The 22,821-nt window shown below is 50.0% G+C and overlaps 1 protein-coding gene across 2 annotated transcripts in view; it reads left to right on the top strand.

The window, feature by feature from the left end:
• The window catches only part of itih3 (inter-alpha-trypsin inhibitor heavy chain 3), a 58,625-nt gene that overhangs the window by 19,685 nt on the left and 16,119 nt on the right, over positions 1–22,821 (top strand). For both annotated transcript variants that reach the window (XR_004222451.1, XM_031901302.1), the window contains exons 3-16: positions 3,092–3,109; positions 6,805–6,971; positions 8,569–8,673; positions 9,931–10,093; positions 13,212–13,322; positions 15,129–15,254; positions 15,763–15,879; positions 15,958–16,126; positions 16,463–16,588; positions 17,504–17,685; positions 18,365–18,550; positions 19,826–19,965; positions 20,553–20,713; positions 21,049–21,054. Coding sequence is in view for 1 of the 2 variants with exons in the window: in XM_031901302.1 (XP_031757162.1) it covers positions 3,092–3,109; positions 6,805–6,971; positions 8,569–8,673; positions 9,931–10,093; positions 13,212–13,322; positions 15,129–15,254; positions 15,763–15,879; positions 15,958–16,126; positions 16,463–16,588; positions 17,504–17,685; positions 18,365–18,550; positions 19,826–19,965; positions 20,553–20,713; positions 21,049–21,054 (1,777 nt within the window). In the remaining variant the exon portion in view is untranslated. The remainder of the gene's footprint in view (positions 1–3,091; positions 3,110–6,804; positions 6,972–8,568; positions 8,674–9,930; positions 10,094–13,211; positions 13,323–15,128; positions 15,255–15,762; positions 15,880–15,957; positions 16,127–16,462; positions 16,589–17,503; positions 17,686–18,364; positions 18,551–19,825; positions 19,966–20,552; positions 20,714–21,048; positions 21,055–22,821) is intronic.

The following is a 22,821-nucleotide window of genomic DNA, read 5'->3' as shown; positions in this document are numbered from 1 at the left end:
CGGGTCAGATATGGATAATCAGGATAGTCAGGAGCAGGCCGGGTCAGATATGGATAATCAGGATAGTCAGGAGCAGGCCGGGTCAGATATGGATAATCAGGATAGTCAGGAGCAAGCCGGGTCAGATATGGATAATCAGAATAGTCAGGAGCAAGCCGGGTCAGATATGGATAATCAGAATAGTCAGGAGCAAGCCGGGTCAGATATGGATAATCAGGATAGTCAGGAGCAAGCCGGGTCAGATATGGATAATCAGGATAGTCAGGAGCAGGCCGGGTCAGATATGGATAATCAGAATAGTCAGGAGCAGGCCGGGTCAGATATGGATAATCAGAATAGTCAGGAGCAGGCCGGGTCAGATATGGATAATCAGAATAGTCAGGAGCAAGCCGGGTCAGATATGGATAATCAGGATAGTCAGGAGCAAGCCGGGTCAGATATGGATAATCAGGATAGTCAGGAGCAGGCCGGGTCAGATATGGATAATCAGAATAGTCAGGAACAAGCCGGGTCAGATATGGATAATCAGGATAGTCAGGAGCAGGCCGGGTCAGATATGGATAATCAGGATAGTCAGGAGCAGGCCGGGTCAGATATGGATAATCAGGATAGTCAGGAGCAGGCCGGGTCAGATATGGATAATCAGGATAGTCAGGAGCAAGCCGGGTCAGATATGGATAATCAGGATAGTCAGGAGCAAGCCGGGTCAGATATGGATAATCAGAATAGTCAGGAGCAAGCCGGGTCAGATATGGATAATCAGAATAGTCAGGAGCAAGCCGGGTCAGAAAACAGGAAAACACAACAGGAAGAGGCTCAGGGAGGCACCAGAATCAAATTCTATCAGGGGCACTGAATCTAATACAAATGGCCCTTTAAATATTTTGAATTTGGCGCCTTTGCGCGCTGACGTCATGACATCAGAGCGCATGCGCCTTTAAATTGCGGAAGTGCGCGCGCACCTAGGAGAGAGCCGGCACAGGGAGCAGACGGCGCGGCGGGCACTTTTCCTTCCACAGAGACATTAAAAGCGCTCAGTAATTTCCCTGGGTCAGTGGCCGGGAGTTGCTGGGTGCCCGACTGCCGTCAGCTGGAAAACAACAATAATATGCCCCCTAGTCCCTGCCCCACTGAGCTTACAATCTAATGTCCCTATCCCATTCCCATCAGTCCCTGCCCCAGTGAGCTTACAATCTAAGGTCCCTATCCCATTCCCATCAGTCCCTGCCCCAGTGAGCTTACAATCTAAGGTCCCTATCCCATTCCCATCAGTCCCTGCCCCAGTGAGCTTACAATCTAAGGTCCCTATCCCATTCCCATCAGTCCCTGCCCCACTGAGCTTACAATCTAATGTCCCTATCCCATTCCCATCAGTCCCTGCCCCAGTGAGCTTACAATCTAATGTCCCTATCCCATTCCCATCAGTCCCTGCCCCAGTGAGCTTACAATCTAAGGTCCCTATCCCATTCCCATCAGTCCCTGCCCCACTGAGCTTACAATCTAATGTCCCTATCCCATTCCCATCAGTCCCTGCCCCAGTGAGCTTACAATCTAAGGCCCCTATCCCATTCCCATCAGTCCCTGCCCCAGTGAGCTTACAATCTAAGGTCCCTATCCCATTCCCATCAGTCCCTGCCCCAGTGAGCTTACAATCTAAGGTCCCTATCCCATTCCCATCAGCCCCTGCCCCAGTGAGCTTACAATCTAAGGTCCCTATCCCATTCCCATCAGTCCCTGCCCCAGTGAGCTTACAATCTAAGGTCCCTATCCCATTCCCATCAGTCCCTGCCCCAGTGAGCTTACAATCTAAGGTCCCTATCCCATTCCCATCAGTCCCTGCCCCAGTGAGCTTACAATCTAAGGTCCCTATCCCATTCCCATCAGTCCCTGCCCCAGTGAGCTTACACTCTAAGGTCCCTATCCCATTCCCATCAGTCCCTGCCCCAGTGAGCTTACAATCTAAGGTCCCTATCCCATTCCCATCAGCCCCTGCCCCAGTGAGCTTACAATCTAAGGTCCCTATCCCATTCCCATCAGCCCCTGCCCCAGTGAGCTTACAATCTAAGGTCCCTATCACATTCCCATCAGTCCCTGCCCCAGTGAGCTTACAATCTAAGGTCCCTATCACATTCCCATCAGCCCCTGCCCCAGTGAGCTTACAGTCTAAGGTCCCTATCCCATTCCCATCAGCCCCTGCCCTAGTGAGCTTACACTCTAAGGTCCCTATCCCATTCCCATCAGTCCCTGCCCCAGTGAGCTTACAATCTAAGGTCCCTATCCCATTCCCATCAGCCCCTGCCCCAGTGAGCTTACAATCTAAGGTCCCTATCCCATTCCCATCAGTCCCTGCCCCAGTGAGCTTACAATCTAAGGTCCCTATCACATTCCCATCAGCCCCTGCCCCAGTGAGCTTACAATCTAAGGTCCCTATCCCATTCCCATCAGCCCCTGCCCCAGTGAGCTTACAATCTAAGGTCCCTATCCCATTCCCATCAGTCCCTGCCCCAGTGAGCTTACAATCTAAGGTCCCTATCCCATTCCCATCAGCCCCTGCCCCAGTGAGCTTACAATCTAAGGGCCCTATCACATTCCCATCAGCCCCTGCCCCAGTGAGCTTACAATCTAAGGTCCCTATCACATTCCCATCAGTCCCTGCCCCAGTGAGCTTACAATCTAAGGTCCCTATCCCATTCCCATGGTTGCATGGTTGCCTAGGGTGCCCGGCTGGCATGGTTGCATAGGGTGCCCGGCTGGCATGGTTGCCTAGGGTGCCCGGCTGGCATGGTTGCCTAGGGTGCCCGGCTGGCATGGTTGCATAGGGTGCCCGGCTGGCATGGTTGCCTAGGGTGCCCGGCTGGCATGGTTGCATAGGGTGCCCGGCTGGCATGGTTGCCTAGGGTGCCCGGCTGGCATGGTTGCCTAGGGTGCCCGGCTGGCATGGTTGCATAGGGTGCCCGGCTGGCATGGTTGCCTAGGGTGCCCGGCTGGTTTGGCCCACCATTGCTTATAAATGTATAGAACATTGTTGCACTTATACATGAACCCCTATTAATCCTTGTGTCTGTACCCCTTTTCTTCTTTTTTATTACAGAAAAGAAGCCTCCATGATGTAAGTACCTACCTGCCTTCCGCTTACCCACCCTCCGTGTGAGAACAAGAAGCAAAGGAACAATATTTCCAGTCCAACTGGGCCCTTAGGGCAATGGCGCCCGAACTCGGAGTGTGAAGTTATTTATTGGTACAATGCCCATGGGCACAGCACTTGCCTGTAATGTGCCCCAAAAATGTGTTTAGGAAACAAACTGACTATTTAGCAAAGTAGCCTGATTTGTTGGGGCCAAGTTTGTGCCAGTAGCCGTGCCAATAGCTGTGCCCATAGTCATGCCAATAGCTGTGCCAATAGCTGTGCCCATAGCCGTGCCCATAGTTGTGCCAATAGCCGTGCCCATAGCTGTGCCAATAGCTGTGCCCATAGCCGTGCCAATAGCTGTGCCAATAGCTGTGCCCATAGCCGTGCCCATAGCTGTGCCCATAGCCGTGCCCATAGCTGTGCCAATAGCCGTACCCATAGCCGTGCCAATAGCCATTTCAGCATTTGGAACTAGAATTTTTTCATTTGCAGTTTGTGCATCTCATAAAGACACAGGGACACTGGGGTACAGGGGTGGGCTGGGCGCCCCATATAGTGAGGGGTGTATAGGGGAAAGGACACTGTACTATAGTGGGGTTAGGAACGGGGGTCAGTTTCTATAGAGGATTTACACTGTGTATATAAGGGGATCAGTATACGGGGGGTGTATAATGGGGGTCAGTTTCTATAGGGGATATACACTGTGTATATAAGGGGATCAGTATATGGGGGGCTGTGTATAATGGGGGTCAGTTTCTATAGGGGATATACACTGTGTATATAAGGGGATCAGTATACGGGGGCTGTGTATAACAGGGGGTCAGTTTCTATAGGGGATATACACTGTGTATATAAGGGGATCAGTATACGGGGGGCTGTGTATAATGGGGGTCAGTTTCTATAGGGGATATACACTGTGTATATAAGGGGATCAGTATACGGGGGGCTGTGTATAACAGGGGGTCAGTTTCTATAGGGGATATACACTGTGTATATAAGGGGATCAGTATATGGGGGGCTGTGTATAACGGGGGGTCAGTTTCTATAGGGGATATACACTGTGTATATAAGGGGATCAGTATACGGGGGCTGTGTATAACAGGGGGTCAGTTTCTATAGAGGATATACACTGTGTATATAAGGGGATCAGTATACGGGGGGGCTGTATATAACGGGGGGGTCAGTTTCTATAGGGGATATACACTGTGTATATAAGGGGATCAGTATACGGGGGGCTGTGTATAACGGGGGGGGGCAGTTTCTATAGGGGATTTACACTGTGTATATAAGGGGATCAGTATATGGGGGGCTGTGTATAACGGGGGGTCAGTTTCTATAGAGGATATACACTGTGTATATAAGGGGATCAGTATACGGGGGGCTGTGTATAACGGGGGGTCAGTTTCTATAGGGGATATACACTGTGTATATAAGGGGATCAGTATATGGGGGGCTGTGTATAATGGGGGGGTCAGTTTCTATAGGGGATATACACTGTGTATATAAGGGGATCAGTATATGGGGGGCTGTGTATAATGGGGGGGTCAGTTTCTATAGGGGATATACACTGTGTATATAAGGGGATCAGTATACGGGGGGCTGTATATAACGGGGGGTCAGTTTCTATAGGGGATATACACGGTGTATATAAGGGGATCAGTTTACGGGGGGCTGTGTATAACGGGGGGGGCAGTTTCTATAGGGGATTTACACTGTGTATATAAGGGGATCAGTATATGGGGGGCTGTGTATAACGGGGGGTCAGTTTCTATAGAGGATATACACTGTGTATATAAGGGGATCAGTATACGGGGGGCTGTGTATAATGGGGGGGTCAGTTTCTATAGGGGATATACACTGTGTATATAAGGGGATCAGTATATGGGGGGCTGTGTATAACGGGGGGTCAGTTTCTATAGGGGATATACACTGTGTATATAAGGGGATCAGTATATGGGGGGCTGTGTATAATGGGGGGGTCAGTTTCTATAGGGGATATACACTGTGTATATAAGGGGATCAGTATATGGGGGGCTGTGTATAATGGGGGTCAGTTTCTATAGGGGATATACACTGTGTATATAAGGGGATCAGTATACGGGGGGCTGTGTATAATGGGGGGTCAGTTTCTATAGGGGATATACACTGTGTATATAAGGGGATCAGTATATGGGGGGCTGTGTATAATGGGGGGGTCAGTTTCTATAGGGGATATACACTGTGTATATAAGGGGATCAGTATATGGGGGGCTGTGTATAATGGGGGGGTCAGTTTCTATAGGGGATATACACTGTGTATATAAGGGGATCAGTATACGGGGGGCTGTGTATAACGGGGGGTCAGTTTCTATAGAGGATATACACTGTGTATATAAGGGGATCAGTATACGGGGGGCTGTGTATAACGGGGGGTCAGTTTCTATAGGGGATATACACTGTGTATATAAGGGGATCAGTATACGGGGGGCTGTGTATAACGGGGGGTCAGTTTCTATAGGGGATATACACTGTGTATATAAGGGGATCAGTATATGGGGGGCTGTGTATAACGGGGGGTCAGTTTCTATAGGGGATATACACTGTGTATATAAGGGGATCAGTATATGGGGGGCTGTGTATAACGGGGGGTCAGTTTCTATAGGGGATATACACTGTGTATATAAGGGGATCAGTATACGGGGGGCTGTGTATATAAGGGGGTCAGTTTCTATAGGGGATATACACTGTGTATATAAGGGGATCAGTATACGGGGGGCTGTGTATAACGGGGGGGCAGTTTCTATAGGGGATATACACTGTGTATATAAGGGGATCAGTATACGGGGGGCTGTGTATAACGGGGGGTCAGTTTCTATAGGGGATATACACTGTGTATATAAGGGGATCAGTATACGGGGGGCTGTGTATAACGGGGGGTCAGTTTCTATAGAGGATATACACTGTGTATATAAGGGGATCAGTATATGGGGGGCTGTGTATAACGGGGGGTCAGTTTCTATAGGGGATATACACTGTGTATATAAGAGGATCAGTATATGGGGGGCTGTGTATAATGGGGGGGTCAGTTTCTATAGGGGATATACACTGTGTATATAAGGGGATCAGTATATGGGGGGCTGTGTATAACGGGGGGTCAGTTTCTATAGAGGATATACACTGTGTATATAAGGGGATCAGTATACGGGGGGCTGTGTATAACGGGGGGTCAGTTTCTATAGGGGATATACACTGTGTATATAAGGGGATCAGTATATGGGGGGCTGTGTATAATGGGGGGGTCAGTTTCTATAGGGGATATACACTGTGTATATAAGGGGATCAGTATATGGGGGGCTGTGTATAATGGGGGGGTCAGTTTCTATAGGGGATATACACTGTGTATATAAGGGGATCAGTATACGGGGGGCTGTGTATAATGGGGGGTCAGTTTCTATAGGGGATATACACTGTGTATATAAGGGGACCAGTATACGGGGGGCCAGTTTCTATAGAGGATATACACTGTGTATATAAGGGGATCAGTATACGGGGGGTGTATAATGGGGGTCCGTTTCTATAGGGGATACACACTGTGTATATAAGGGGATCAGTATACGGTGGGGGGGTGTATATAGCAATGGGGCATTGTGGGATTGGTGATAGTTCTGTGACCCATTTGCTTTGGTTCCGTTCAGCCCTCGGATGACATAGAGATTTACAGTGTCAATATCCAGAGTCAAATCACTTCTCGCTTCGCCCACAATGTCATCACCAGCCGAGCCGTGAATCGCGCCGACCAATCCCGAGAGGTCTCCTTTGATGTGGATCTGCCCAAAACTGCCTTTATCACCAACTTCACCATGTGAGGGGCCCCTGTGTGTCTGCCTGAGTGTGAGTGTGTGAGTGTGAGTGTGTGGGGATGAGTGTGAGTGTGTGGGGATGGGTGTGAGTGTGTGGGGATGGGTGTGAGTTTGTGGGCATAAGTGTGTGAGTATGAGTGTGTGGGGATGGGTGTGAGTGTGTGGGGATGGGTGTGAGTGTGTGGGTATAAGTGTGAGTGTGTGGGGATGAGTGTGAGTGTGTGAGTGTGAGGGTATAAGTGTGAGTGTGTGAGTATGTGGGGATGAGTGTGAGTGTGTGGGGATGGGTGTGAGTGTGTGAGTATGAGGGTATAAGTGTGAGTGTGTGAGTATGTGGGGATGAGTGTGAGTGTGTGGGGATGGGTGTGAGTGTGTGGGTATAAGTGTGAGTGTGTGGGGATGAGTGTGAGTATGAGTGTGAGGGTATAAGTGTGAGTGTGTGGGGATGAGTGTGAGTGTGTGGGTATAAGTGTGAGTGTGTGAGTATGAGTGTGTGGGGATGAGTGTGAGTGTGTGGGGATGGGTGTGAGTGTGTGGGTATAAGTGTGAGTGTGTGGGGATGAGTGTGAGTGTGTGAGTATGAGTGTGAGGGTATAAGTGTGAGTGTGTGAGTATGTGGGGATGAGTGTGAGTGTGTGGGGATGGGTGTGAGTGTGTGGTATAAGTGTGAGTGTGTGGGGATGAGTGTGAGTGTGTGAGTATGAGTGTGAGGGTATAAGTGTGAGTGTGTGGGGATGAGTGTGAGTGTGTGGGTATAAGTGTGAGTGTGTGGGGATGAGTGTGAGTGTGTGAGTGTGAGGGTATAAGTGTGAGTGTGTGAGTATGTGGGGATGAGTGTGAGTGTGTGGGGATGGGTGTGAGTGTGTGGGGATGAGTGTGAGTGTGTGAGTATGAGTGTGAGGGTATAAGTGTGAGTGTGTGAGTATGTGGGGATGAGTGTGAGTGTGTGGGGATGGGTGTGAGTGTGTGGGTATAAGTGTGAGTGTGTGGGGATGAGTGTGAGTGTGTGAGTATGAGTGTGAGGGTATAAGTGTGAGTGTGTGGGGATGAGTGTGAGTGTGTGGGTATAAGTGTGAGTGTGTGAGTATGAGTGTGTGGGGATGAGTGTGAGTGTGTGGGGATGGGTGTGAGTTTGTGGGTATAAGTGTGTGAGTATGAGTGTGTGGGGATGGGTGTGAGTGTGTGGGTATAAGTGTGAGTGTGTGGGGATGAGTGTGAGTGTGTGAGTATGAGTGTGAGGGTATAAGTGTGAGTGTGTGAGTATGTGGGGATGAGTGTGAGTGTGTGGGGATGGGTGTGAGTGTGTGGGTATAAGTGTGAGTGTGTGGGGATGAGTGTGAGTGTGTGAGTATGAGTGTGAGGGTATAAGTGTGAGTGTGTGGGGATGAGTGTGAGTGTGTGGGTATAAGTGTGAGTGTGTGGGGATGAGTGTGAGTGTGTGAGTATGAGTGTGAGGGTATAAGTGTGAGTGTGTGTGGATGAGTGTGTGGGTATAAGTGTGAGTGTGTGGGGATGAGTGTGAGTGTGTGAGTGTGTGGGTATAAGTGTGAGTATTATATTTGGATTTGCCCTATAAGTGGTCACATGATTGTTTCCCAGGGTCATCGATGGAGTCACTTACCCCGGGGTGATTAAGGAGAAGGAAGCGGCCAAGAAACAGTATGAGAAAGCCGTGTCCCGGGGGCAGTCAGCTGGGCTTGTCAGGTACGGGAATGTGCCCCCCAACCTCTCCCCCCCCAGTAACCCCGAGGCTCAGGGGTAAATAGGGGAGCCCCCAGTCTTATTAATCATCTATGGGACAATAAAGTATCCAAGTCTCTATATCAGCTCCATAAAGCCCCTCTCCCCCCCCAGTAACCCCAAGGCTCAGGGGTAAATAGGGGAGCCTCCAGCCTTATTAATCATCTATGGGACAATAAAGTATCCAAGTCTCTATATCAGCTCCATAAAGCCCCTCTCCCCCCCCCAGTAACCCCAAGGCTCAGGGGTAAATAGGGGAGCCCCAGCCTTATTAATCATCTATGGGACAATAAAGTATCCAAGTCTCTATATCAGCTCCATAAAGCCCCTCTCCCCCCCCCCCCCAGTAACCCCGAGGCTCAGGGGTAAATAGGGGAGCCCCCAGCCTTATTAATCATCTATGGGACAATAAAGTATCCAAGTCTCTATATCGGCTCCATAAAGCCCCTCTCCCCCCCAGTAACCCCAAGGCTCAGGGGTAAATAGGGGAGCCCCCAGCCTTATTAATCATCTATGGGACAATAAAGTATCCAAGTCTCTATATCAGCTCCATAAAGCCCCTCTCCCCCCCCCCAGTAACCCCGAGGCTCAGGGGTAAATAGGGGAGCCCCCAGCCTTATTAATCATCTATGGGACAATAAAGTATCCAAGTCTCTATATCGGCTCTATAAAGCCCCTCTCCCCCCCAGTAACCCCGAGGCTCAGGGGTAAATAGGGGAGCCCCCAGCCTTATTAATCATCTATGGGACAATAAAGTATCCAAGTCTCTATATCGGCTCCATAAAGCCCCTCTCCCCCCCAGTAACCCCGAGGCTCAGGGGTAAATAGGGGAGCCTCCAGCCTTATTAATCATCTATGGGACAATAAAGTATCCAAGTCTCTATATTGGCTCCATAAAGCCCCTCTCCCCCCCCCCAGTAACCCCGAGGCTCAGGGGTAAATAGGGGAGCCTCCAGCCTTATTAATCATCTATGGGACAATAAAGTATCCAAGTCTCTATATCAGCTCCATAAAGCCCCTCTCCCCCCCCCAGTAACCCCGAGGCTCAGGGGTAAATAGGGGAGCCTCCAGCCTTATTAATCATCTATGGGACAATAAAGTATCCAAGTCTCTATATCGGCTCCATAAAGCCCCTCTTGCCCTTCTCTCCCCCATTGAGTGACAAGCAGCCTGTCCCCCCACCCATGATATGAGCTGAATTTGCCCCCCGGTTGCACACAGGGCCTCGGGCAGGAAGACGGAGAAGTTCACGGTGTCGGTGAATGTGGCCCCACAGAGCAAAATCACCTTTGAGCTGATCTACGAGGAGCTGCTGAAGCGCAATCTGGGCAAATACGAGATGTTCATCAAAGTGCGCCCCAAAAAGCTTGTCCAAAGCTTCCAGGTAGGTCCCTCTTGGGGCATTAGGGGGCGTCCCACTCACCCCCAGTCAGGGGGAACCCAGGGGGCTACACATCTCTCTCTGCTCATTGGTTGGACATAGTTCCTAGAATGAGACACCCCAGGACAACCTGTAGGGGCTCCCCCCAAATCTCCTGGCACCAGTGGGACAGCTGTAAGATGCCCTAGATGCCTTCTGAGCCCGTGGGGACCGTTCAGACCTCCGTGTAATTGAGGTGCCAGGGCCTATTTTATATTCCAGTTCAGACCTGGATTGCACTAAAGTAGAACTAGTGCCCCTAGAGTGCCCTAGAGTGCCCACCAGAGTCTGTGGGAAGAGAGCAAGTGGGGTGCAAGTGGGGAGCCAACCCAAACAAATAACATTTCCCAAATGAACCATCAAAGAGATGGCACCTTCCCACTTTGTACCCAAATGTACCCGCATCAGAACCATCAAAGAGATGGCGCCTTCCCACTTTGTACCCAAATGTACCCGCATCAGAACCATCAAAGAGATGGCGCCTTCCCATTTTGTACCCAAATGTACCCACATCAGAACCATCAAAGAGATGGCACCTTCCCATTTTGTACCCAAATGTACCCACATCAGAACCATCAAAGAGATGGCACCTTCCCATTTTGTACCCAAATGTACCCACATCAGAACCATCAAAGAGATGGCACCTTCCCATTTTGTACCCAAATGTACCCACATCAGAACCATCAAAGAGATGGCGCCTTCCCATTTTGTACCCAAATGTACCCACATCAGAACCATCAAAGAGATGGCACCTTCCCATTTTGTACCCAAATGTACCCACATCAGAACCATCAAAGAGATGGCACCTTCCCATTTTGTACCCAAATGTACCCACATCAGAACCATCAAAGAGATGGCACCTTCCCACTTTGTACCCAAATGTACCCACATCAGAACCATCAAAGAGATGGCACCTTCCCATTTTGTACCCAAATGTACCCTCATCAGAACCATCAAAGAGATGGAACCTTCCCACTTTGTACCCAAATGTACCCACATCAGAACCATCAAAGAGATGGCGCCTTCCCATTTTGTACCCAAATGTACCCTCATCAGAACCATCAAAGAGATGGCGCCTTCCCATTTTGTACCCAAATGTACCCTCATCAGAACCATCAAAGAGATGGCGCCTTCCCACTTTGTACCCAAATGTACCCTCATCAGAACCATCAAAGAGATGGCGCCTTCCCATTTTGTACCCAAATGTACCCACATCAGAACCATCAAAGAGATGGCGCCTTCCCATTTTGTACCCAAATGTACCCACATCAGAACCATCAAAGAGATGGCACCTTCCCACTTTGTACCCAAATGTACCCTCATCAGAACCATCAAAGAGATGGAACCTTCCCATTTTGTACCCAAATGTACCCACATCAGAACCATCAAAGAGATGGCACCTTCCCACTTTGTACCCAAATGTACACTCATCAGAACCATCAAAGAGATGGCACCTTCCCATTTTGTACCCAAATGTACCCTCATCAGAACCATCAAAGAGATGGCACCTTCCCACTTTGTACCCAAATGTACCCTCATCAGAACCATCAAAGAGATGGAACCTTCCCATTTTGTACCCAAATGTACCCTCATCAGAACCATCAAAGAGATGGCACCTTCCCACTTTGTACCCAAATGTACCCTCATCAGAACCATCAAAGAGATGGCGCCTTCCCATTTTGTACCCAAATGTACCCACATCAGAACCATCAAAGAGATGGCACCTTCCCACTTTGTACCCAAATGTACACTCATCAGAACCATCAAAGAGATGGCGCCTTCCCATTTTGTACCCAAATGTACCCACATCAGAACCATCAAAGAGATGGCACCTTCCCACTTTGTACCCAAATGTACCCTCATCAGAACCATCAAAGAGATGGCGCCTTCCCACTTTGTACCCAAATGTACCCGCATCAGAACCATCAAAGAGATGGCACCTTCCCACTTTGTACCCAAATGTACCCTCATCAGAACCATCAAAGAGATGGCGCCTTCCCACTTTGTACCCAAATGTACCCGCATCAGAACCATCAAAGAGATGGCGCCTTCCCACTTTGTACCCAAATGTACCCACATCAGAACCATCAAAGAGATGGCACCTTCCCATTTTGGGGCCACAGGGTTTTGTGCCAATATTTTGTGCCATGGGGATAGGCAAGGTAGGCATGAGTTCAGCCAATCAAACCCCCAGTCAGGGCAGAATGCACCAATCACGTCAGAGTGCTGGGAAGATGCCAGCTGTCCTGCCGGGGTTTAAGGGTGGGGCAGTGATGGTGGGAACCTGCTTTTACAGTGTTGGGGTCATGGACAGATGTGGGGCTCCCCCTGAGGGGCAATATTCCAACCAGATGAAAGGAAGCCCCTCACTGTGGCTCTAGGGTGTAGCCCTGGGCCTTGTGGGAAGCTAAATGCCCCTCACTGTGGCTCTAGGGTGTAGCCCTGGGCCTTGTGGGAAATTAAATGCCCCTCACTGTGGCTCTAGGGTGTAGCCCTGGGCCTTGTGGGAAATTAAATGCCCCTCACTGTGGCTCTAGGGTGTAGCCCTGGGCCTTGTGGGAAATTAAATGCCCCTCACTGTGGCTCTAGAGTGTAGCCCTGGGCCTTGTGGGAAATTAAATGCCCCTCACTGTGGCTCTAGAGTGTAGCTCTGGGCCTTGTGGGAAATTAAATGCCCCTCACTGTGGCTCTAGAGTGTAGCCCTGGGCCTTGTGGGAAGCTAAATGCCCCTCACTGTGGCTCTAGGGTTTAGCCCTGGGCCTTGTGGGAAATTAAATGCCCCTCACTGTGGCTCTAGGGTGTAGCCCTGGGCCTTGTGGGAAGCTAAATGCCCCTCACTGTGGCTCTAGGGTGTAGCCCTGGGCCTTGTGGGAAGTTAAATGCCCCTCACTGTGGCTCTAGGGTGTAGCCCTGGGCCTTGTGGGAAATTAAATGCCCCTCACTGTGGCTCTAGAGTGTAGCCCTGGGCCTTGTGGGAAATTAAATGCCCCTCACTGTGGCTCTAGGGTGTAGCCCTGGGCCTTGTGGGAAATTAAATGCCCCTCACTGTGGTCACATCCCAGTCTCTCTGCTCCTTTTCCAGATTGATGTGGATATTAATGAGCCCCAAGGAATCAGTTTTCTGGATGCCCAGGGAACCTTCATGACCAATGATTTGTTGCCCCTCGTCCACAAGTCTTTCTCTGGAGAAAAGGTAAGTTCCCTGTTCTACGCACAGCATGTAAGGCCAAGGCACCCAAAGGGGGAGCCAAAGCACCCAGAGGCACCCAAAGGGGAGCCAAAGCACCCAGAGGAACCCAAAGGGGGAGCCAAAGCACCCAAAGGGGGAGCCAAAGAACCCAGAGGCACCCAAAGGGGAGCCAAAGCACCCAGAGGAACTCAAAGGGGAGCCAAAGCACCCAGAGGAACCCAAAGGGGGAGCCAAAGCACCCAAAGGGGGAGCCAAAGAACCCAGAGGCACTCAAAGGGGAGCCAAAGCACCCAGAGGAACCCAAAGGGGGAGCCAAAGAACCCAGAGGCACCCAAAGGAGGAGCCAAAGCACCCAGAGGCACCCAAAGGGGGAGCCAAAGCACCCAGAGGCACCCAAAGGGGGAGGCAAAGCACTCAAGAGGGACCCAAAGGGGGAGCCAAAGCACCCAGAGGCACCCAAAGGGGGAGCCAAAGCACCCAGAGGCACCCAAAGGGGGAGCCAAAGCACCCAGAGGCACCCAAAGGGGGAGCCAAAGCACCCAGAGGCACCCAAAGGGGGAGGCAAAGCACTCAAGAGGGACCCAAAGGGGGAGCCAAAGCACCCAGAGGCACCCAAAGGGGGAGCCAAAGCACCCAGAGGCACCCAAAGGGGGAGCCAAAGCACCCAGAGGGACCAAAAGCACCCAGAGGGACCCAAAGGGGAAGGCAAAGCACCCAGAGGGACCAAAAGCACCCAGAGGGACCCAAAGGGGGAGGCAAAGCACCCAGAGGGACCAAAAGCACCCAGAGGGACCCAAAGGGGAAGGCAAAGCACCCAGAGGCACCCAAAGGGGGAGCCAAGCACCCAGAGGGACCCAAAGGGGGAGGCAAAGCACCCAGAGGCACCCAAAGGGGGAGGCAAAGCACCCAGAGGGACCCAAAGGGGGAGGCAAAGCCCCCAAAGGAACCCAAAGGGGGAGGCAAAGCACCCAGAGGGACCCAGGAATGCCCCCTTAGTACAGTTCTAAGCCCAGGAATGCCCTCTCAGTACAGTTCTAAGCCCAGGAATGCCCTCTCAGTACAGTTCTAAGCCCAGGAATGCCCTCTCAGTACAGTTCTAAGCCCAGGAATGCCCTCTCAGTACAGTTCTAAGCCCAGGAATGCCCTCTCAGTACAGTTCTAAGCCCAGGAATGCCCTCTCAGTACAGTTCTAAGCCCAGGAATGCCCTCTCAGTACAGTTCTAAGCCCAGGAATGCCCTCTCAGTACAGTTCTAAGCCCAGGAATGCCCTCTCAGTACAGTTCTAAGCCCAGGAATGCCCTCTCAGTACAGTTCTAAGCCCAGGAATGCCCTGCTCAGTACAGTTCTAAGCCCAGGAATGCCCTCTCAGTACAGTTCTAAGCCCAGGAATGCCCTCTCAGTACAGTTCTAAGCCCAGGAATGCCCTCTCAGTACAGTTCTAAGCCAGTAATGCCCTCTCAGTACAGTTCTAAGCCAGGAATGCCCTCTCAGTACAGTTCTAAGCCCAGGAATGCCCTCTCAGTACAGTTCTAAGCCCAGGAATGCCCTCTCAGTACAGTTCTAAGCCCAGGAATGCCCCTCTCAGTACAGTTCTAAGCCCAGTAATGCCCTCTCAGTACAGTTCTAAGCCCAGGAATGCCCTCTCAGTACAGTTCTAAGCCCAGGAATGCCCTCTCCGTACAGTTCTAAGCCCAGGAATGCCCACTAAGTAGAATGCTAAGGCTCAGAATGGCACTGACACCTTTTGTATGGACTGTGCCCCTTGGTGGACACTGGATGATACTCACTAATGGGACTCCTTCTCTCTAGGGACACGTCTCCTTCAAACCCACCATTGACCAACAGCGTTCCTGTTCCAACTGCAGCACGACTCAGCTGGACGGGGATTTCACCGTCACCTATGATGTCAACAGGGAGACCCCCGGAAATATCCAGGCGAGTAATCCCTTTTCTTTTTTTCGCTGGGGGAGTCACATGTGCCCTTTAATAATCTCACTGGTCTTGTACCACCGAGACTGAATGCCCAACCATCTCCCTGACTGGCAAGGCTACATGGAACTGTAATGTGAATCATTTTAGCCAAGTACCTTGTGGTGAGCACGTCCCTAACTCCTCCTTTCAGCACGGCTACTGGCACATCCCCGGCTGCCCAAGGCTGTAGGAAAGGGCAGGACAAGCTGTTTCATGGACATTGCAACATGGCAGCTCACCATTCCGGCGCTCTAAGCTATTGGCTTATCTGGGATTCCCAGGAATGTGAGACCTCTCCTTATTCCTGTCAGCAGTGAATTTCCTTCACATTCCATTGGAGGAAATTGGCCAATAGCATTTTCAGTCCTGAGTGCCCCCCCAGCTGTAGGACTGGTTCTTGGGTTGGCAGGTCACTAGCCCTCTGGTCAGTAATGGCACATGAGTAATACTGGTTCTGCCGCTTGTTTTATAGGTCGTCAATGGATACTTTGTGCATTTTTTTGCCCCCTCCAAACTGAAAGAGGTCCCCAAAAACATCATTTTTATAATAGACAGAAGCATTTCCATGATTGGCCTCAAAATGCAGCAGGTGAGATACCCGCCAAGAGTTTGTATTTAGCTCCCAGTTGGGCCCCAGTGCCGGGGTGACATTCTGTGCTTTCCCCAGACTAAAGAGGCTCTGCTGAAGATCCTGGATGACGTCAAGGAACACGACCACTTCAACTTTGTCATATTCGACTGGGGGGTAGAAATCTGGGAACAGTCACTAGTGAAAGCCACTCCGGAAAATCTCAACAGAGCAAAGGAATATGTCAGGAACCTTTATCCTAAAGGCTGTGAGTATCTGGTACCGGTCCAAACCCAATGATCTCACCCACAGGAACACTGTCAGTATGTAGGTAGGGTGTCTCTGTAGCAGCACAGGTTGGGGTAATATACCCTATGTACCTAATGAGACCTATGAATTACTTTACACACCCACCTTCTGGGTGGTATCAGATAGAACATGGAGAACTGCTCATTCAGGTGAGGTTCTACCTCTTATCTACAAGGGTCTCTCTGGGCAGGATTAGAAGGGCATAAGGGCAAGGGACTCATTACCAACTGCTGATAATTAGATTGGAGACTTTACTTGCAAATTTGTGTTCCCCAAACCAATCTTTCTCTTCCAGGGACGAACATTAACGATGCTCTGTTGAGCGCTATCTCATTACTGGACCAAGCCCATGATGCCAGGAGCGTCCCTAAGCGCAGTGCTTCCCTCATTATCTTCATGACGGATGGGCAGCCCAGTACTGGTGGGTTCAGTTGTCATTCACTTAGATGTTCCTCCAATAAGGATCTATTGACTCTACTCTCAACGTGTCCCAATACCCCGGGCACATTAGGGGGCGCTGTGCTAATAATGGTTGTATGATAAGCGCCCTAAAAAGGAGGTTTCGGGATGTTGAGCTCATCAACACTGGTCATTGTGAAAGTTTAAGGCTGCACCAAGCTCTTTGGTGAATAACGGCCCTCATCATTAGACCCAAGAATTTATTGACTTATCAATAGGGTCCAAAACCCTTTAACCACTTGTAACCCAAGCTTGGCCCAGAATGTATATCTAGTTTAGCCAGTGTAGGGGACTGAAGGTAGTTAAGCTGTATTTGGGCACTCCTCTCCTGCCTGACGCCCAAGGGTGGGCCTACGTTATAGAGGGGAAGCTGTTTCCTGGACTGGCCAGTAGATGTCACTGTTCTGTTCTATAAAAAGGTGAATCTGACAGAGCTCAAACTGATCCCTTTATTCATTGGATTTCACCTGGGCAGGAAGGTGAGTGAAGATTGGAGCAGATTGGGGCCTAGGTGGAGGCAGGCCTTGTCTATAAAGTTGGTTGTGAGGATATTCTCCTGTATAGCTCACTCTAGGAGGAAGGGTTAGGCTCAGGGTAGCTAGCGAGCAGCCCCAGGCTCCTACAAGGGGGATTAGAATGATTAGTAGGGTATTTATTAAATAGTGACTTCTAACTTTAACCCATTGTTAAATAAATTAACTGCTATTTAAAACTATTCAATAAATGCTACTTATTAAATAATTAACTGTTAGTCATGAAATCATAAAGAGCTATTCATTAAATCATTAAATGCTATGTATTCAATTATTCAACTACTATTCATTAAATGATTATTGGCTATTAATTCAATGATGAAATGCTATTGGTCTGTTCCCAGGGGAAAGAAACCTGGACAAGATCCAAGAAAATGCCAGGAATGCCATCCGAGGCAAATACTCCCTGTACTCTCTGGGCTTCGGGGTGGGAGTGGATTACCCTTTCCTGGAGAAGTTGTCCTTGGAGAATTCGGGGGTCGCTCGGCGCATTTATGAGGAATCAGACGCAGCGCTACAAATGGAGGTAATAAGGGAATAAATATAATAGATGTGTGGCTGTAGGACCCATAGTTATAGTAAGTTTCCATCTGTCCCCGTTTCACGGGGATCGGCCGGGTTTCAGGAACTTGGTCCCGGGAAAAAGTGCCAGCTATTTATATCTGCCTGCCCCCACACTGGCGATCTGTGAGAAGCAGCTATTTTATTCTGTATTCTTCTCAAGACTAACCAGCACAACTCCCATTGACTTAGCACAACTCCCATTGACTTAGCACAACTCCCATTGACTTAGCACAGCTCCCATTGACTTAGCCCACCCCCCTTTGACATAGCACAACTCCCATTGACTTAGCCCAACCCCCACTGACATAGCACAACTCCCATTGACTTAGCACAACTCCCATTGACTTAGCACAACCCCCATTGACTTAGCACAACTCCCATTGACTTAGCACAACCCCCATTGACTTAGCACAACTCCCATTGACTTAGCGCAACTCCCATTGACTTAGCACAGCTCCCATTGACTTAGCACAGCTCCCACTGACTTAGTACAACCCCCATTGCTAAACATACAGGGGGGCGGTGCTGTGTATAACAAAGAGACCATATACATATGGGTTGGGCGGGGCATTTGGGTTCTGCCCTCTCAGTATTGGGCCTAGGGCAGGTTTAGTACTTAATGAACTCTGTGTTACCCTCAGGGATTTTATGACGAGGTGGCCAACCCCACCCTGATGGACATCGAGCTCCAGTACCCCGAGAACGCCATTTCCGATGTGACGCAGAACAAGTTCAAACATTACTTTGATGGAAGTGAAATCGTAGTGGCTGGACGCATCACCGACAATGATCTGAACTGGCTGACGGCTGATGTGACTGCTGAAGGGGTAAGTGCCCCCCTCATACATGATCCGGGCTCTCATACATGATCTGGGGCCCTCATACATGATCTGGGGCCCTCATACATGATCCGGGGCTCTCATACATGATCTGGGGTTCTCATACATGATCCGGGGCCCTCATACATGATTCGGGGCTCTCATACATGATCTGGGGTTCTCATACATGATCTGGGGCTCTCTTACATGATCTGGGGCTCTCATACATGATCTGGGGTTCTCATACATGATCTGGGGTTCTCATACATGATCTGGGGCTCTCATACATGATTCGGGGCTCTCATACATGATCTGGGGTTCTCATACATGATCTGGGGCTCTCTTACATGATCTGGGGCTCTCATACATGATCTGGGGTTCTCATACATGATCTGGGGTTCTCATACATGATTCGGGGCTCTCATACATGATCCGGGGCCCTCATACATGATTCGGGGCCCTCATACATGATTCGGGGCTCTCATACATGATCTGGGGTTCTCATACATGATCTGGGGCTCTCTTACATGATCTGGGGCTCTCATACATGATCTGGGGTTCTCATACATGATCTGGGGTTCTCATACATGATCTGGGGCTCTCATACATGATTCGGGGCTCTCATACATGATTCGGGGTTCTCATACATGATCTGGGGCTCTCTTACATGATCTGGGGCTCTCATACATGATCTGGGGTTCTCATACATGATCTGGGGCTCTCTTACATGATCTGGGGCTCTCATACATGATCTGGGGCTCTCATACATGATCTGGGGCTCTCATACATGATCTGGGGCTCTCTTACATGATCTGGGGCCCTCATACTTGATCTGGGGACCTCATACATGATGTGAGTCTGTGCGTTTGGGGCCTAGATTGTTCATGTGATAAATAAATACCAGACATTCAAGTTTTCCAACCATAAAAAACTTGAATCAAGAAACAATTTCAAACTCGACCATTGGTAAATCCTGTTACAAAATACCCAGAGCATTACAGAATACCCAGAGCATTACAGAATACCCAGAGCGTTACAGAATACCCAGAGCGTTACAGAATACCCAGAGCGTTACAGAATACCCAGGGTGTTAAATAATACCCAGAGCATTACAGAATACCCAGAGCATTTCAGAATGGGTCAATAAAAGTGACATCCCACGTTCCAGCCTATGATTAAGTGCTTTATGCTTTTAGAGTTTGCAACTATTTGACACAAACCTGTTCCATGAGTGCCGGCTTTTTTGGTTGTGATACAATATTAGTGACTTCCCTCGTTCCACAGGAGGAGGACACGCTGAACTACACCCACAGCGCAAAAGTGCAGGAAGAATCCGAAGCCGTGGAACAGCAGCAATATATCTTTGGCGACTTTACCGAGAGACTCTGGGCCTATCTCACTATTCAGCAACTGCTAGAGAAACGGTGAGGGTTAGGGTGGGGTTCCAGCCTACTGAGAGACTTTGGGGGTGTCTCACTATTCAGCAACTGCTAGAGAAACGGTGAGGGTTAGGGTGGGGTTCCAGCCTACTGAGAGACTTTGGGGGTGTCTCACTATTCAGCAACTGCTAGAGAAACGGTGAGGGTTAGGGTGGGGTTCCAGCCTACTGAGAGACTTTGGGGGTGTCTCACTATTCAGTAACTGCTAGAGAAACGGTGAGGGTTAGGGTGGGGTTCCTGCCTACTGAGAGACTTTGGGGGTGTCTCACTATTCAGTAACTGCTAGAGAAACGGTGAGGGTTAGGGTGGGGTTCCAGCCTACTGAGAGACTTTGGGGGTGTCTCACTATTCAGCAACTGCTAGAGAAACGGTAAGGGTTAGGGGGGGTTCCAGCCTACTGAGAGACTTTGGGGGTGTCTCACTATTCAGCAACTGCTAGAGAAACGGTAAGGGTTAGGGTGGGGTTCCAGCCTACTGAGAGACTTTGGGGGTGTCTCGCCCTTTAGATCCTTGCAGGGAGGTACCATTGCTCAGTGATGTAACTGGATCTGTGTCTGCCAATCATATTGCAGCATTTCTGCGCCAGCCAATGAGAAGGGGAACCTAACTGCCCGGGCCCTGGCGCTGTCGCTGAAGTATCAGTTTGTGACCCCCCTGACATCGATGGTGGTCACTAAACCCGAGGAGAAGACCGGGGAGGAGGAGGCCATGATTGCTGATAAGTTTGTGGAAGGTAAAGTTCCTTTTCTGTTTGTACCTTGCGACCCACAGAGCTAACAATCACCTATAGAGTAACTTCTCTCCATGAGACATTAAACCCCCTTCATCAGTGGCGCTACAGTAAGGATATGGACATACTGCCCTGCAATTCTCTGTATAGTTGTGCCTGTTGATATCAGGGAGCTGCCATACTGTTTGTCATCTAAACTGACTTCTCTATAGACCTTACTGATATAGGGACCGGAGGGGGGGGGGGGGCAGGTCTGTCCCTTTACTGTGATATAAACGCAATGTTCCCAAATGCCAATGTACTAACTGTGTGTTTCTTCCCTCCCGCTCCCCCTGCAGGACAAGGTGAGTATAACATTATATATTATTGTGCCCATTTACTGTGTAATCTCATTCCTGGGGGGTAATTAGGGATATTGGCAGGGCAATTAGTGTGCATGGTAATCAGCCGTTTGTGTGGCACAGATGCCCCCCCCAGCCCAATAAATAGTGACTGTGGCACCTTACAGCCCCCCTGGCATTCCCAGTACCCAGAGGCACAAACAGCCCCCCCCCCCAGCCCAATAAATAGTGACTGTCTGTGGCACCTTACAGCCCCCCCGGCATTCCCAGTACCCAGAGGCACAAACAGCCCCCCAGCCCAATAAATAGTGACTGTCTGTGGCACCTTACAGCCCCCTGGCATTCCCAGTACCCAGAGGCACAAACAGCCCCCCCCCCCAGCCCAATAAATAGTGACTGTCTGTGGCACCTTACAGCCCCCCTGGCATTCCCAGTACCCAGAGGCACAAACAGCCCCCCCCAGCCCAATAAATAGTGACTGTCTGTGGCACCTTACAGCCCCCCCTGGCATTTCCAGTACCCATAGGGGGGGGCTGCTGGTATTACCGGACCCCACAGATTTCCAGTCTGGCCCTGGCACATAGGGGTACATAGGGGTACATAGGGGTACATAGGGGCACATAGGGGTACATAGGGGCACATAGGGGTACATAGGGGCACATAGGGTGTTACTATATTAATGGTAATTCTCATCTGTGTATCCCTCTGCTGTATACTGCCATATAACCCACTATATTGCAGCCTCTATATTAATGGTAATTCTCATCTGTGTATCTGCTATGCCAATAAGTTTTTCTGTTAGGCCTACCTTGATTTAGTACTAGTGATAGCTGTGTCACCCACATCTGTGTCCCACTCCTCAGTGAGCAAGATATATTTTTACAGCCCCAAACTTGGTTCTGGTGCTTGTACAACTCTCCCCCTCCCCACACAGCCTGTTTACTTTGATCCCTGATTGCTTAACTGATTAATTAGTCAATTAGATTCTGGCTTTCCCCAATCAACTGCATATAAATTCAGATGCAGCCTTGGGGATGGCACTAGTGTCAGGGGCAGGCACTGGGGCTACCATTTCCCAAGTGCTAGGAAGAAGGGAATGGCAGTTGGACAAGGCACTGACAAGGCTACAAACTATCTCCAATCAACACTGAACAATGTGGAATCGCAAGAAAACAACTTTGCTTATTCCTGGTAGTTTGTTATTTCCTACCCCAATATGTTTATCCTGCCCTCCTCCTCTTTGCACTTTCATGTTTCCTAAACATCTCCAGCCGCTCCCTCCATCCAGTCAGAAAGGTACAGCGATCACTGCCTCTCTCCTCTCCTTCCCTCTCAGCACATGGAGTCTTTAAATTGCTCTGCTCCATAACCCCAGGTAACTCTTTCTCCTCATATAAAACAAAAACATACAAATCCCGCTCTCACCTTGCATTCCTCTCCTTCCTGTTACTCGCTGCCGGTGACCCCCAACCCCGGCCCTTACCCCATCCCTGTTCTGTTAGGGACACGTTCCCCAAACCCACCCTGTACCCCTATAAAGTACAGAACCCTTACCCCTATACCCAAACCCACCCTGTACCCCTATAAAGTACAGACCCCTTACCCCTATACCCAAACCCACCCTGTACCCCTATAAAGTACAGAACCCATACCCCTATACCCAAACCCACCTGTACCCCTATAAAGTACAGAACCCATACCCCTATACCCAAACCCACCCTGTACCCCTCTGAAGTACAGGACCCTTACCCCTATACCCAAACCCACCCT

This window comes from Xenopus tropicalis, chromosome 4 (assembly GCF_000004195.4).
Source record: "Xenopus tropicalis strain Nigerian chromosome 4, UCB_Xtro_10.0, whole genome shotgun sequence".
NCBI lineage: Eukaryota > Metazoa > Chordata > Amphibia > Anura > Pipidae > Xenopus > Xenopus tropicalis.
Note: the sequence above shows the minus strand (reverse complement) of the source record. Positions and strands in the feature narration are given on the sequence as shown.